The sequence below is a fragment of the Mastomys coucha genome, unplaced genomic scaffold, assembly GCF_008632895.1.
Source record: "Mastomys coucha isolate ucsf_1 unplaced genomic scaffold, UCSF_Mcou_1 pScaffold15, whole genome shotgun sequence".
In the NCBI taxonomy this organism is placed as follows: domain Eukaryota; kingdom Metazoa; phylum Chordata; class Mammalia; order Rodentia; family Muridae; genus Mastomys; species Mastomys coucha.
Genome location: NW_022196897.1, coordinates 76,031,120 through 76,045,241, shown reverse-complemented (window position 1 = coordinate 76,045,241; position 14,122 = coordinate 76,031,120). Strand labels below are relative to the sequence as shown.

General features: G+C 36.7%; 1 protein-coding gene across 1 annotated transcript; it reads right to left on the bottom strand.

Moving 5' to 3' along the window:
* Positions 1 to 6,223: 6,223 nt before the first annotated feature.
* LOC116092216 (olfactory receptor 4C46-like) lies at positions 6,224 to 7,227 on the bottom strand. The gene has a single exon (XM_031373561.1). It carries the CDS (start codon positions 7,197 to 7,199, stop codon positions 6,270 to 6,272), a length of 930 nt encoding a protein of 309 aa, XP_031229421.1. The 5' UTR covers positions 7,200 to 7,227; the 3' UTR covers positions 6,224 to 6,269.
* Positions 7,228 to 14,122: the final 6,895 nt, after the last annotated feature.

The window sequence follows — 14,122 nt, the reverse complement described above, 5'->3', positions numbered from 1 at the left end:
ATGTGTCCTTGTTACATGTTGCAGTATTTTTTGGGTATATGCTCAGGAGTGGTATAGCCGGGTCCTCCTATTTCCCCTTCTAAGTGAGATTCAAGCTTCCTCACTTGGGATTTCCTTCTTGTTTAGGTTCTTTGGGTCTGTGGAATGTAGCGTGGTATCCTGTATTTTATGCCTAATACCCACTTATAAGTGAGTAAATATCATGCATATCCTTTTGGGTCTGGGTTACCTCACTCAGGATGATATTCTGAAGTTTGATCCATTTGCCTGCAAAATTCATGATGCCCTTGTTTTTAATAGCTAAGTAGTATTCTATAATGTAAATGAACCACATTTTCTCTGTTCTTTGGTTGAGGGGCACCTGGATTGTTTCCAGTTTTTGTCTATATACATTGTGGAGTATGTGTCCTTATGGTATGGTGGAGCATCTTCTAGGTATATGTCCAGCAGTGGTATAGCTAGGTCTTCAGGTAGAACTATTCCCAGTTTTATGAGAAACCACCAGATTGATTTCCAGAGTGGTTGACCAAGTTTGCATTCCCACCAGCAATGGAGGAATGTTCCCCTTGCTCTACATCCTCACCAGCATCTGTTGTCACCTGAATCTTTGATCTGAGCCATTCTGATTGGTGTGCAGTGGAATCTCAGGTTTGTTTTGATTTGCATTTCTCTGAGACTAAGGACTTTGAACATTTCTTTAAGTGTTTCTCTTCTATTTGCTATTCCTCTGCTGAAAATTCTCTGTTTGACTCTGTATCTTATTTTTAAATTGAGTTATTTGGGTTTTTGGTATCTAACTTCTTGAATTCTTTTTTATATTTTGGATATTAGCCCTCTGAAGGATGTAAGGTTAGAGAAGATCTTTTCCCAATCCGTGGCTGTAGACTGTCCTTTTATCCTATTGACAGTATCCTTTGCCTTACAGAAGCTTTTCAGTTTCATGAGATCTCATTTATTAATTGTTGATCCTAGCTCCTGAGGTATTCAGGTGGGTATTGGGGGGTTCAGGATCAAGTGGGGGGAAAGACAGGAGGACCAGAGGGCCAGGAGAATTAATCGTGTGAGGCATGGGAGGCATTTTTAAGACATGCCAGAGACTTGGGATGTTTGAGACTCCTAGCAGTGGGAATATGGAACTGGAAGTGGCCATCTTCTGTAACAAATGGAGGGATATAGACACCAACCCACTTTCGAGTCAAAATTTGTCCTGTCTACAAGAAATGCAGGGATAAGTATGGAGCAGAGACTGAGAATATGGTCAACCAATAACTAGCACAACTTGGGACTTATCCCATAGGCAAGCATCAACCCCTGACACTAGTGATACTCTGTTATGCTTGCAGACAGGAGCCTAGAATAGTTGTCCTCAGAGAAGCTCCACCTAGCAGCTGACTGAAACAGATGCAGAGGCCCACAGCCAAACATAGGACATAGCTCTAGGAGTCTTACAGAAGAGTTGGGGGAAAGATAGAGGGACCTGGAGAGGATAGAAATTCCACAGAAGACCAACAGAATTAACCAATTTGGACCTTTAGGGGCTCTCAGTGACTAACCACCAATCAAAGAGGATCTATAGGTTGGTTCTAGCCCCCCTGCACATATGTAGCAGATGTGCAGCTCAGTCTTGTTGTGGGTTTCCCCAACAACTGAAGTGGGGCCTTGTTGCTAAAGCTGTTGCCTCTCTGTGGATCCATTCCCCTAACTGGGCTGCCTTGTCTGGCCTTAGTAGGAGAGACTGGACCTAGCTCTGTAGAGGCTTGAGAAGCAAGGTAGGGAGAGAATAGAGAGAAGATTATGTGTTGTGGGGACTGGGAGGGAGGGCAGCTATCAGGACATAAAGTGAAGAAATAAATGAATTACTGGGATAAAAGAAGGGCATCAAGGTGGGAAGGAGATGTCATGGGAGCACTAGGGGGAGTTGGAGGGAGATAGTGATAGGTGGGTATGATCAATGTATATTATATAAATCAATGTATATTATATAAATGTATGAAATTTTGAGGAATGAAAAAGTATGTAAAACACTAAAAGACAGACAGAGAGGCAGACAGACAAACAGCCAGACAGACAGGAAAAACAGGCTCAAAAGAATTAGCTTTAAGGAGTTTCTAAAGCTCCCAGGGACCTTTAAAGGATTTGCTGATATTTTGGTGACTTACTCAGGGTTACTGTTGCTCTGATGAAACACTGTAACTAAAGCAACTTGGGGAGGAAAGGTTTACTTGGTTTATGCTTCTACCTCACAGTACATTGTCAACAGAATTCAAGATAGAAACTCAAGCAGGGCAGGAACCTGGGCACAGGAGCTGATGCAGAGAGCATGGAGGAGTGCTGCTTACTGGCTTGCTCTGCATGTCTTACTAAGTCTGCTTTCTTATAGAACCCAAGACCACCAGCCCAAGGATAACACCTCCCATAAATGGATAGGCCTTTCCCCCCACCCCCATCAGTCATTAATTAAGAAAATGCCCTACAGGATTGCCTACAGCCTACTCTTTTGGAGGCATTTTCTCAATTGAGGCACCCTCTTCTCTGATGACTCTTATTTTGTCAAATTTACATAAAACTAGCCAGTGTAATTGGTAACTGGATTTTCTTTCCTAGCTTTAAAAATGGCTTTCAGCACAACCAATCAAAATGCAGTGCTGTGGAGTCTGACACCTAAAGCTCAGGGAACATTGCAAAAGAAAGGGCAGAAAAACTGTATGGGAGAGGATCAGTGAGTTTACTTCGATACTGTGTCTTCTATGAATATTAAAAGTTACACCCATAACATCTTACCCACATGGTTGCCCAAACGTGGGCTGACATCTACAGACACACCAGTGTAGATGGGGAAAAGGCCACAAAGCCTCAGACCTGCCCAAAGAACTATGGACAAACAAAGAATGCTGAGTAGCAAAAATAGTCTTCTCCCAGGAAGATCACACCAATCAGTTATCTAATACCAAACGTTCAGCCAGGAAAACTACACTTAAAGAAACATTATACAGACTATGCAACTCTTAGTCTATACATGCATGCCTGTATCTATCCACTCATCATCTCCTATTGATTTCCTGGCTCTAGCAAAACCTGATGAATAAAAGACTGTGAAAATTAAAGTATATTTATTAATTACAATGTTACAGAATATTTCTTCATGCCAGGCAGTGGTGGCACACATATTTAATCTCAGCACTTGGGAGGCAGAGGCAGGCAGTTTTCTGAGTCCAAGGTCAGCCCGGTCTACAGAATGAGTTCCAGGACAGCCAGGGCTACACAGTGAAACTGTGTCTCGAAAAAACAAAACAAACAAACGAACAAACAAAAAAGAATATTTCTTCATTAGAAGGAAGGTAATTCATCTCGCATAATTGTCATCACCAAGGCTTACTGCTAAATAAACTCACCCTTTCTAACTCTTTCTGAATTCTGGCTGGCTGGTTCAGTTCAGATCTTCTGGCTTAAACTCTTCTCCCAAGTGACTGATTCAAACTGCCTTCTCTCAACTTCTAAGTGAATTGCACAGCTTGTCTTTAAAATAGCTCTAGCAATCTGGCTCCTTCTCATTCTCTGCTTCATGACATCTTCACTTGTATCTAGCATGTTCTGTCTGTAATCTGTCTCTATAAAAATGTCTCTGTAAAAACTGCCTCTGAACTTCACAGTCTGAACTGCCGTGCCTTGACTGCAGTGCCTGTCAACTCACTGACTCAACCAACTGACTGACTTGAACACAGAGATCTACTTAATCAACTGACTGACTTGAACACAGAGATCTACATGCCTTTGTATTCTGAGTCCTGGGGTTCAAGGTATGTGCTATCATACTTAGACCTAAGCGTGTCTTTACCTGAAACTTGCTCTATACCAGGCTGGATTTAAACTCAGAGATCTGCTTGCCTGTGTCTCCTGGGATTAAAGGCATATATCTATATTCCAGCCAGATTATAAGGATCTGGAAGGCCTTTGATGTAGTCCCTTGCCAGAGCAGTCATGTTGCTAGATTAAAAATCCTCCACAATGAATATTTACTATAATATAGTCATAATATAATTTTATATCATGTGATTATATAACTCTCTTTGGAGTATTATGGATTGAACTCAGGGCCTTGTGCATGAGAGATCAGTACTGTATTATAGAGCCATATTTCTTTCATATATTAATGGAAGATGAAAATTTCCAATGTTTACAAATAACTAGAGACCTAGCAGAGTTTGTAGCATAGTTATGGTCCAAGACTGATATGAGAAGAAGATGAGCCAATAATATAGTTTTAATGTAAATGCTGGTAGGAAAAGCTGCTGTTACAGATCAGAGACAGGAAAAATAGCTGATGTCCCAGATCAAAGGACGTAAAGCTGATAGAGAAATTCACAATTCATCCTTTTGATATATGCAGGCCTCTAACTGCTTACAGGAGGCTTTTCCCATAGGATAAGAGAATTCTTGTAACTTACCCGTATTTAAGGTCTCTCATTCTCCAAAAATATAAACCAGAAGCTGCTTTATTTATGGCTTTCTCTAACATTCATCTATATCAAAATCTTTTGTTTATAATTAGTGCATGTTTCTTGAATTGTTAGTTTAGGTAGAGGTATGTAGATGGAGACCCTGAGATGGGCATCTTAAGGAAAATGAATTTTAAGGAGAATAAGTTGAAGGATGCTGACTATAGTAGGGGAAATGGATGTGGTCTCAATTGCAATTGGCTTTAGCCTGGAGTTTGAGATCTTTTTGTGTGTGCTACAGAACTGTTTCCCCTTGGAGACAAGGAAACAACTATTTTCATGCTTGTATTGGTCATTTGGAAGCTCAGAAATAGAATGTTTCCTTACATTTGTTCTTATGCATTGAACTGAGATGAATTGGGCTGTGTACCATTAGCAATCTAGACTTGTGATGCTTGAAACATAGGTGTGTTCTAGGCTGGTGGACCAGACTTAAGCTGGATGAAACAGAAGCTGTCACACTCTCCACCTGAATTCTCCACAGAATTCACACTTTAATCATGACAGTTAGCTGAAGCTACTCTCGTGTTTCTAATCTTGCTTCTTTTACTCCCTTTCTAATGCTGTGGTTAGAGTAGATCATATATTACAGGTATATGATATGCAATGTCAGATTAGTATATCTTATCTCAGATATACATTATGTCTTTTTGTTTGGATCATTCAATTTCTCTTTACTGGTTATTTTGGAAAGTTCAATTAATTGTCATAAAATTTCATCACCCACAAGATGTTATAGAACATAAGGAGTTATATACTTCCAGTTCAGCTTCACCCATTTATTCATTAACAACTCACCTCTATGGCTCCCCCTCCTCAAACTATCACTAGGGATAATAATACTTTGAAAATAGCTTTCAGTAATAAAATGTTATTTGAAAGTAAGGTGGTTAAAATAGAGAATATTGTTCTATAGAAAATAAAATCTTTCCAAGAACACAGGGAATATTAAGGCAAAAAATGTCATTAATAGGCTGTGAATCTGTATTTATATAGCCATTCTGTTATCAGCTAACCAGAATAGTCATGAAAATCAGTCATGTTCTGGCCACTGTTTCATCAATACCAACGCCTTGGGTTTTGGTACTTGCCTTAGGGTTTACTGTTGTGAACAGACACCACAACCACAGCAACTCTTAGAAGGGCAACATTTAATTAGGTCTGGCTTACAGGATCAGAAGTTCAGTCCATTATCATCAAGGCAGGAGCATGGGCAGGCATAGTGTAGAAGGAACTGAAAGTTCTACATCTTTATCTGAACGTTGCTAGAAGACAGGCTTCCAGGCAGCTAAGACTAGGGTGTTAAAGCCCATTTCCACAGTGACACACCTATTCCAACAAGGCTACACCTACTCTAAAAAGGCACCTCCTAATAGTGCCATTCCAGGGGCTAAGCACATACAAACCATCATAGTACTTTCCCTTCTGTTGGTCCCTAAAAATGTAAAGGCTGCCAGTATCTCCCTTTGGATTGTTAGAGAGATTATATCTCACTACTAACATGTATTACTTCTTCCCATTTTACTATATGGTAAGTATATGAATACATATATGAGGATGATGATTAAAAAAATTTAATTTTATAGAATTAACCAAATATTCAAGGAACAAATGCTGTCCTTTTTTGCACCCATTTCTACTCCCTTTAGCAAAGAATTTGTAAATAATTTGCATTAACTAGTTCTCTCCTTATCCAATGAATGTGTCTGGTTTAAATTATAGAAAGTACCTGTTTTATTTTCTGATTCTGTTTAATTCATGTTCCAGGTACGTTTATTTATTAATTGAAAGAATTTTAGTGCTACCCAACTTCTTAATGGCATCTTTCATCTGAGCATTTCTTAAGGTGTAAATTAAGGGGTTTAACATGGGAGTTATCATAGTATAGAACATAGCAACTGCTTTATCAATGGGTAAAGTAGCTACAGGTCTCATATATACAAATATGCAAGGCACAAAGAATAAGACAACCACTGTTATGTGTGAAATACAGGTAGAGAGGGCTTTGCGCCTTCCCTCCGCACTGTGGTTCTTTAGGGAGCGCAGGATGGCAACATAGGAGACCAACAGAAGAAGGAAGTTTAGCAGACAAATAAAGCCACTGTTGGCTGCAACAAAGAGTCCAAGAGTGTGAGTATCAGTGCATACAAGGTTGAGCAAAGGATTAAGATCACACATAAAGTGATCTATGATATTAGGGCCACAGAAGGGTAATTGGAAAATGAATAGGATCTGTATGGTGGCATGAAGAAAACCTCCCAACCATGACACTCCCACTAGCAGGCTACATAGTTTTCTACTCATGATAGTTGCATAATGAAGGGGTTTGCAGATGGCCACATAGCGGTCATAGGCCATTACTGTCAGCAGGATGATTTCAGCACCTCCAAACAAATGCTCCCCAAAGATCTGAGTCATGCATCCATTAAATAGGATGATCTTCTTTTCACAAAGTGAATCTGCTATCAGTTTAGGGGTGCTAACAGAGGAATAGCAGGCATCAATAAAGGACAGATAAGCCAGGAAAAAGTACATGGGGGACTCTAATAATGATGTGGAAGTTATGGTGACCACAATGAGCACATTTCCTGTTATAGAAATGATGTAGATAATAAAAAACACAATGAATACAATTTTCTGCATCTTTGGGTTCTCTGTGAGTCCCAGAAGGATAAATTCTGTCACATTGTTTTGGTTCTCCATTTATTTAATGTGATGGCCGGTTATATCACCTGAAAAAATATCAATGCAACCATGAATCTACTAAAATTCCCCAACTTAATAGGTTTTCAAATCTCTATAGACTGTTTATCTATGAATTTTCATAAGATCTTTGAGTTCTAAAACAGTTTCTCAATTCTTCAAATTGCTTCTCAGGTGACAACTCTCTTAAGAGAATCAATATGAAGAACTTTTTATAAGTGTACAGGGCAGGAGACAACTGAATATATTACTTTAGTAGACTTTAGCTAGATTCTCTGCTAAGCTTTAATGCAGAGGTAGATGGTGTGTGTAAAGGTCATGAATGAAAAACTAAAGCATTTTTCTGTATCCATATGAAATAAGGAAACTTGGCAGGTGTATGAATATAAGTGGAATGGCAAATAGGACGTTGAAGAAGGGAAAATATTGGATACTAATGTAGTAAAGTTGTATATGTGAGGTAGATGAGAAAGTCTGAGGTTGAGTACTAGAATGGAAGCTAGAGACAGGAGCTCAAGGCCTATCTAGAGTAGGGTGTGACTGATGACAGCATAGAGGATGTAAGGGCTGTGGTAGAAGGTGAAAAGCAGGGGCAGCGGAGAAGAGATGACAAGATCAAGACAAAACATATTTTTTGCTTGAAAAATGACATAGGGAAGCCCGATTGTGTTCTAATAAAAATCTGAACACTAAAAGAATCAAAATGCTTATTCAATCTAATGATGTCACAGTAGAACTGTATGCTTTCATGTGATTGAGTTTTTATGAGGCATGACAGTTTCCTGTGCACATGTTTCTTTCTTAATGTTTATAACAAATTGTGTGGTTGACATTGTTTTATCTGTTTTTCAAATGACTCCAGAATCATGAAGTTAAATGTTATTTGGCACAACAAGAACAATATTGCTTAATGATTGATCTCTTAACAATTTCTGAATTTGTAGATATTTTCCAATTTAATTCTCATTATATTTTAAAGGGATGGTTACAATATCTATTTTTACATTATTTAAAATACTAGGAAAATAGAACCACATAAATTAGCAATTGAATCTAAAATTCAAGGAAATAATAAAGAACAGTCAAGTTTGCATTTCAGGTAGGATTTAAGTATTTATTATTTTACTTTAAAATCTTGACTTACACTCTATATATCCTTATAATAAGTGAACTTTAATTGTTTTATTTAATCTTTTTATTATGACCAAAATAACATAATTATTTTGAGACTATTCTAAAATTATATTTGTGTGGAACATTTTGTTCTCTTTCATGGTCCCACTCACCTGTCCTTTAATATAAATACAAAACGAAGGCTCGAGGATTGTACTTCAAAACATTGATATTGATTTTATAAGGAGATAAAACTCCAGTTTAGAATCCTGGTTTTTCCACATGCAATTTCTTTTTTTATCTTAGGCGCATTTCTTGACATGTTATGTTCTTATTTCCTCTTCTATAAAGTGAAAATATTATGAGTCATTTTACAGATTGTTATTAGAATTATTGCAAAGAGCATATAGGAATCATACCATAGTCTTGTACAGGCAGTATAAAAAATAGATCAATAGGATAGAGAAATGTTGCCTCCCACACCCAGTTCAGCCTCCGAACTTTGGTGGTTTTCGCCTGAGGTGGTCACCTGGAGAATTAAGATGAAAGACCTTCTGCAGACTATCAGCTTGTCTCTGAAAGAAGTTGCCGGAGTTCATGCTGAGATACAACTATGCCTGCAACAAGGCCTACTGCCTGAGGATATCCACAGATATCTAAGCCGCTTGTGACTCCCTCCTGACTCCCTCCTGACTCCTTCCTGACTCTTTCCTGACTTCTCCCGCAATGTTTATGTTATGCATACATTTTATTTCTGGAGATTTCGGTTTCAGTTCTTACCTGCCTATATAAGTTTGAAATACCCCTAAGTAAATAGATGCCTTGATAGAACTCTACTTGGCGTCTGCCTCTTTGTTCTCAACTGTTTCATTTTGCAGGTCCTATCTAATCTCCGGCTGAAGCGAACACAGACCCAATTGGGACTGCGGGCTGGTTCTACTCACAGAAATACTTAATTGCCAGTAAGCTCAGGGAGAATTATTATCAATGTTACTCTTCATGGTACCATAAACTCATGTTATCCATCACAGTCATCCCAGGAAGCATTTTCTATCTGCATGGAATAAACCTTTAATAATTTATGTCACATAAATTTGTATTTAAATCTTTTGTGCATTTGAAATGTACTGAAACTTTCATAATTTGTCTGGATTTTTTTGTAGGAAGTATCCTATGGCAAATGCATGATGGTTTGCTTCAGAATGTTATGTCCTATAAATCCTTTAAAATATTAAATTTCAATTGTAAAATCATGTGAGTGAAACTTAATACTTAAGTGCTATAGACTTAAGGTGAGGATAAATAAATATATTTGAAAGGCATTGAAAAGCAATTATCATACACAGAAAGTAAAAATTTTCTATAATTATCAATATAAGTCTTACCTTAGTAATCTTTGTTGTTTCCAATGATGTCTGAAAATGTTTAGACACAGTATCATCTTCAAATTGACCTTTTATTCAAATATTCAATTTCAATGTAAAACATGTACCTCACTTAGAAAAGGAATCAGTTAAATAATTTCATATGAAATCAAAAGTTGCGTCTGAAACACAAATCTTCTCTTCTAAAGTCTCAAAGCAATGTGACAGAAAACTTGAGATTTGAATTTTTAATAGATTTATATGGAGAAATGGTATTGCATGTAAAACTGTTGCTTTTGCAGAGCATAAGGCAGAAAGAATGGAAGAAATAAATTTAGACAAGCCATTTTACTCATGATGAATCCTGATCTGGAGATATTAACAGCAAATCTGTTTTTATCATGGACTATACACATATTTAAAGAGGACACTACAAAGATGCAGAGGCATTATCTTGTAGCTGTTGGTTTTTCTCCTGAGATTAATTATCTCTTTTGATGGAAAGGATTTGTCTTGGAAGCAGATATTCTGGAGAGACATTTTTGAAAAAAAAAAAAACATTGTTGAGTGGGAGTTGTTTTTCTGAATTGAAATGAAAGCTGCTAACTTTCCTTTCTTTATATTATCTCAGGTTAAGAAATCCGTGTGTCATATCAATATCACAGTGGCATAATTTAAAGATATTAAACTGTGTTTTAATTTGGTTTTTAAGCCATGCCACTGAAGCAGCTTCAATTTTCTTATAAATGTTAAAGTTTCTCAGAAAATTTACTTTGCCTTGATAAAGCAATGAGGACATTAATAGGAGCCTTTAAATTACATGTCTCTAAATGTTGGTTTTCTTCTCAAGTACTTCTTGATTGATATATTTTATTAAAAATAGCTAAATGTAAAATTTATTAATTAATGTTATATGTATACAATATAATGGAACAACAACAAGAAAGCTTAGTCAAGTACTTAGTACCCTGGTTAACTATTTTTTAATAGCAAGTAACATCTACCCTCATGGCAAATTTTAAGTATGCAATAGAGAATCGCTAAGTTCAGTAATTTGGCTGTACATTGGCTCTCCAGATTTCCTCTCTCTTCAGTTCTTGGCAACCACCTTTCTACTCGTTATGTCTATGACATTGGCTGTTCTCTGTTCCCAAATATATGTGAGGTTATACAGTAATAGCATTTCATCTGGCTTCTTTCCCTTAGTGTAATCCTCTCCAGGTCCACTAGCATTGCTCAAATGGCAATATTTCCTTTAATTTAAAGATGGAATGGCATTACACTCTGTATGTGGATTCTCCTTCTCTCAATCATTCTTTATTAATAATCAAACTGTTACTCAGCTCATTAGTATATTTATCGATGTGGTAACTTTTGTATTTCATTTTCAATTTTCATATATTCTAGATATTAATATTCTGATGCATAGTTTGTTACAGACTCCTTAACATGCTAATGGTCTCTGCTGCTTATCAGAGATTTTTCTTATACATTGAAATTACATTAGTCAATCCTTGGGATTATTTCATACACTTTTAGAATCTTTTTCAGAAGGTCTTTCCTATGTTTATATCATAATGTATTTTCCCCTCACAGTTTCAGAGTTTCAGGCCTTACATTAACATCTTTGTGTTAAAAGTTATCAATTATTTTGGGTAAATGTCAAAATAGTAAATAAATGAGATAAATAAGAAGTCATGAAAAATAGAAAAGCAAGTCCAAATAAATGAAAAGAAGATGGTGTCAAGTGGAAAAAAATATGGAGCCTCTAGAAAAGAACAAGAGTTAGAAAAGATAAAAATAAAAGAAAAAACTATAGAAATATTTTCCAATAAGAGAAAGTAAGAAAATAAAATTCAATAAATGTCCAAAAGAAAACTATAAGCCAAGTGAAGAGAAAAGTCACTGAATAGGGGGAGGATCTTTGATAGCTATACAATTGACAGAGAGTTAATATTCAAAATATACAAAGATTAAAAAAAAGAAAAAAAGCAAAGAACCAAGATAACAAGCAATTGAATTAAAGATAAGCTATAGATTTGAAATAAGAGTTTTCAAATACGAAAAAACTGGTGAAGAAATACCTTTAAAATGTTCAACATACTTGGCAATCAGGGAGATTAAAAATGAAAAACACCTTGATATTTAATCTAATACTAGTCAGAATAGCCAAGATTAAGAAAACATGAGGTTAGGCATAGAATAAGGGATTAGCAGGGAGGGAAGAGTTTCTCAAGAAGGGGAAATAATGTATAGTTAGAAAGTGTATAATGTATAGTGGGGAGACTGGAACAGGCAGATTAAGTGTGTGTGGTGGGGATAGGGGTAAAGAAAGGAGCATGGGGAGGGAACAGCAAAATGAAGGATCACTTGAAGGGATATATGGAAACCTACTTAATAGAAAATTTAAAAAATCTATACATAAATGATAGAAATCTAAAAAGAATAACCAAATGATGAGAGAGAAATCCCCAATCAGATATCTCTTGCCATCAAATAATTCTCTAGTGATGGAATGCATTATATCTAACCAAGTTTTAGGATGCCCCATGGAAACCCCAAGATAGCCCAGTCTATTGCCAAGACTATTGGTTGTTCTCTAAAAACCGATGGCAAGGCTCTATTGCTAAAGGCAATGCCTACATAGCTAACTGAACACAGAGATGTTGAGCTAGTGCCTAACTTTACCTCCTACAGAATAGTGTTCATGTTCCTGGAAGGTACTCTACATGCTACCAGAGGAAAAAGAAACACCAACCTTATTACAAACTCTTTTTATGTACATAGGTGACCTGTCTGTTGTTGTAAGATATCTGATTACATTGTGAATGTCAATATTGTGAACTGGAAAAAACCTTGTAATGGTTCTCAGTGCTATCACACATCTTTAACCCAAGAGATTTCTGTTTATTGTAAACAAATAGCTGTGGTGTGGCTCAGCTCTTGCACATACCTTTAATCCAAAAGCCTTCTGAAACCAAGATCTAAATAAAGCCAATGATAGATCAAGAAGTGGAGCAAGGAACCAACTGACAGGGAGCAAACCTAAGAAAACCTAGGAAAGAGTAAAGATGGTCATTGAGTTGAAATGTATTTAAGACAGTGTGGAGAAGGAGAAAGATCTTATTACTTCTAGGATATTGGTGTAGTAGGAAGGTCAGTTGGGCACTTTCTCTTCCTCTCTGAGCTAGCAGGCTTTGACTACAGCATCTTGCTCCTCAGACTTCATTTGGTAAATTGAGTGTTTGGGATTTTTTTTTTTTTTAAACAGTAACATGCATGTTACGCTGGCACAATAGTGGCACAAATGTTGTTGGAGTAACTAATCACTTTGATTGGATTTAGGGGCCACTCCATTAGATGAAACCTATGCCAGATGGTGCTCATTTGGCTAAGAATTTGAGACTAGATACCACATGGACATAGGAGAAAATCAAATACTAATATTCTGCCAAAGGAAAGTATCAAGAAAATGACTCCCAATGACACTCTACTATACCCATAGATCATCCAGTCACTCATCAGAATTTTTCTTGTAGTAGATTAAGAAAGAGACCCATTACTGGACAACGTGCAGAGAGTGAAAGAGCTTGGAATGCTTAGTGTTTTTTCCTCCCTTCTATGACAATTTTTAATTTTTGATGCATATCATGACCAATGATGCAGTCATTGACTTTTTTGTTTGGTTTTTCTTTTTTCCCTTTATATAAATAATTTTTTCTCACCTAATATACCATGATTAATGATGTCCTTTCCCTGTATTTTTCCAAGTTCCTCCCTTCCTCTTCTTCCATCTGGGTCCATTCCCTTCCAGACTCTCATTATAAAACAGGCTCATAAGACATAATTATAAAATGAAATTGGATAAAATAAAAAAAATAATAAGACAAAAAAATCCAGAATAGGATGAAATAAAAAATAGAAGGAAAAGGAAAAAGGAAAAAGGAAAAGGAAAAGGAAAACATACAGATACTGACTTGCTTGTACACTCAGGAATCTCATAAGAACATAAAATTGGACATGATATTTATGTAGAGGATTTGTTGTACATCCATCCATGCCCTGTGCATGTTGCTTCAATGTCTGGGAGTTCATCTTAGCTTGCTCATGTTGATTCAAAGGGCTTTGTTTTCTTGGTGTGCCCTATCTCCTTACATTCTTTCTGACTCTGTAACCTCACAGAAATCACCTAACAACCTAGGCTGTGTCTAGGTTTCTTTCCACACACTGGCAACAAGGCTCATTGCTGAAACACACATACCACTCACTGGATATGAAAATGTTGAAGCAATGCCTATATAGAGACTGCACTTGATGTTCCAGAATCCTTGGTACAGGAATTTATTCTGCATACTATAAAAAGAGAAATGAATTTTTCATCTTAGCTATTCTGACTGGTGTGAGGTGGAATCTCAGGGTTGTTTTGATTTGCATTTCCCTGATGAC

What these genes read in the sequence shown, in the direction of transcription:
- LOC116092216 (XM_031373561.1), bottom strand. Translation starts at nt 7,199, where the DNA reads ATGGAGAACCAAAACAATGTGACAGAATTTATCCTTCTGGGACTCACA.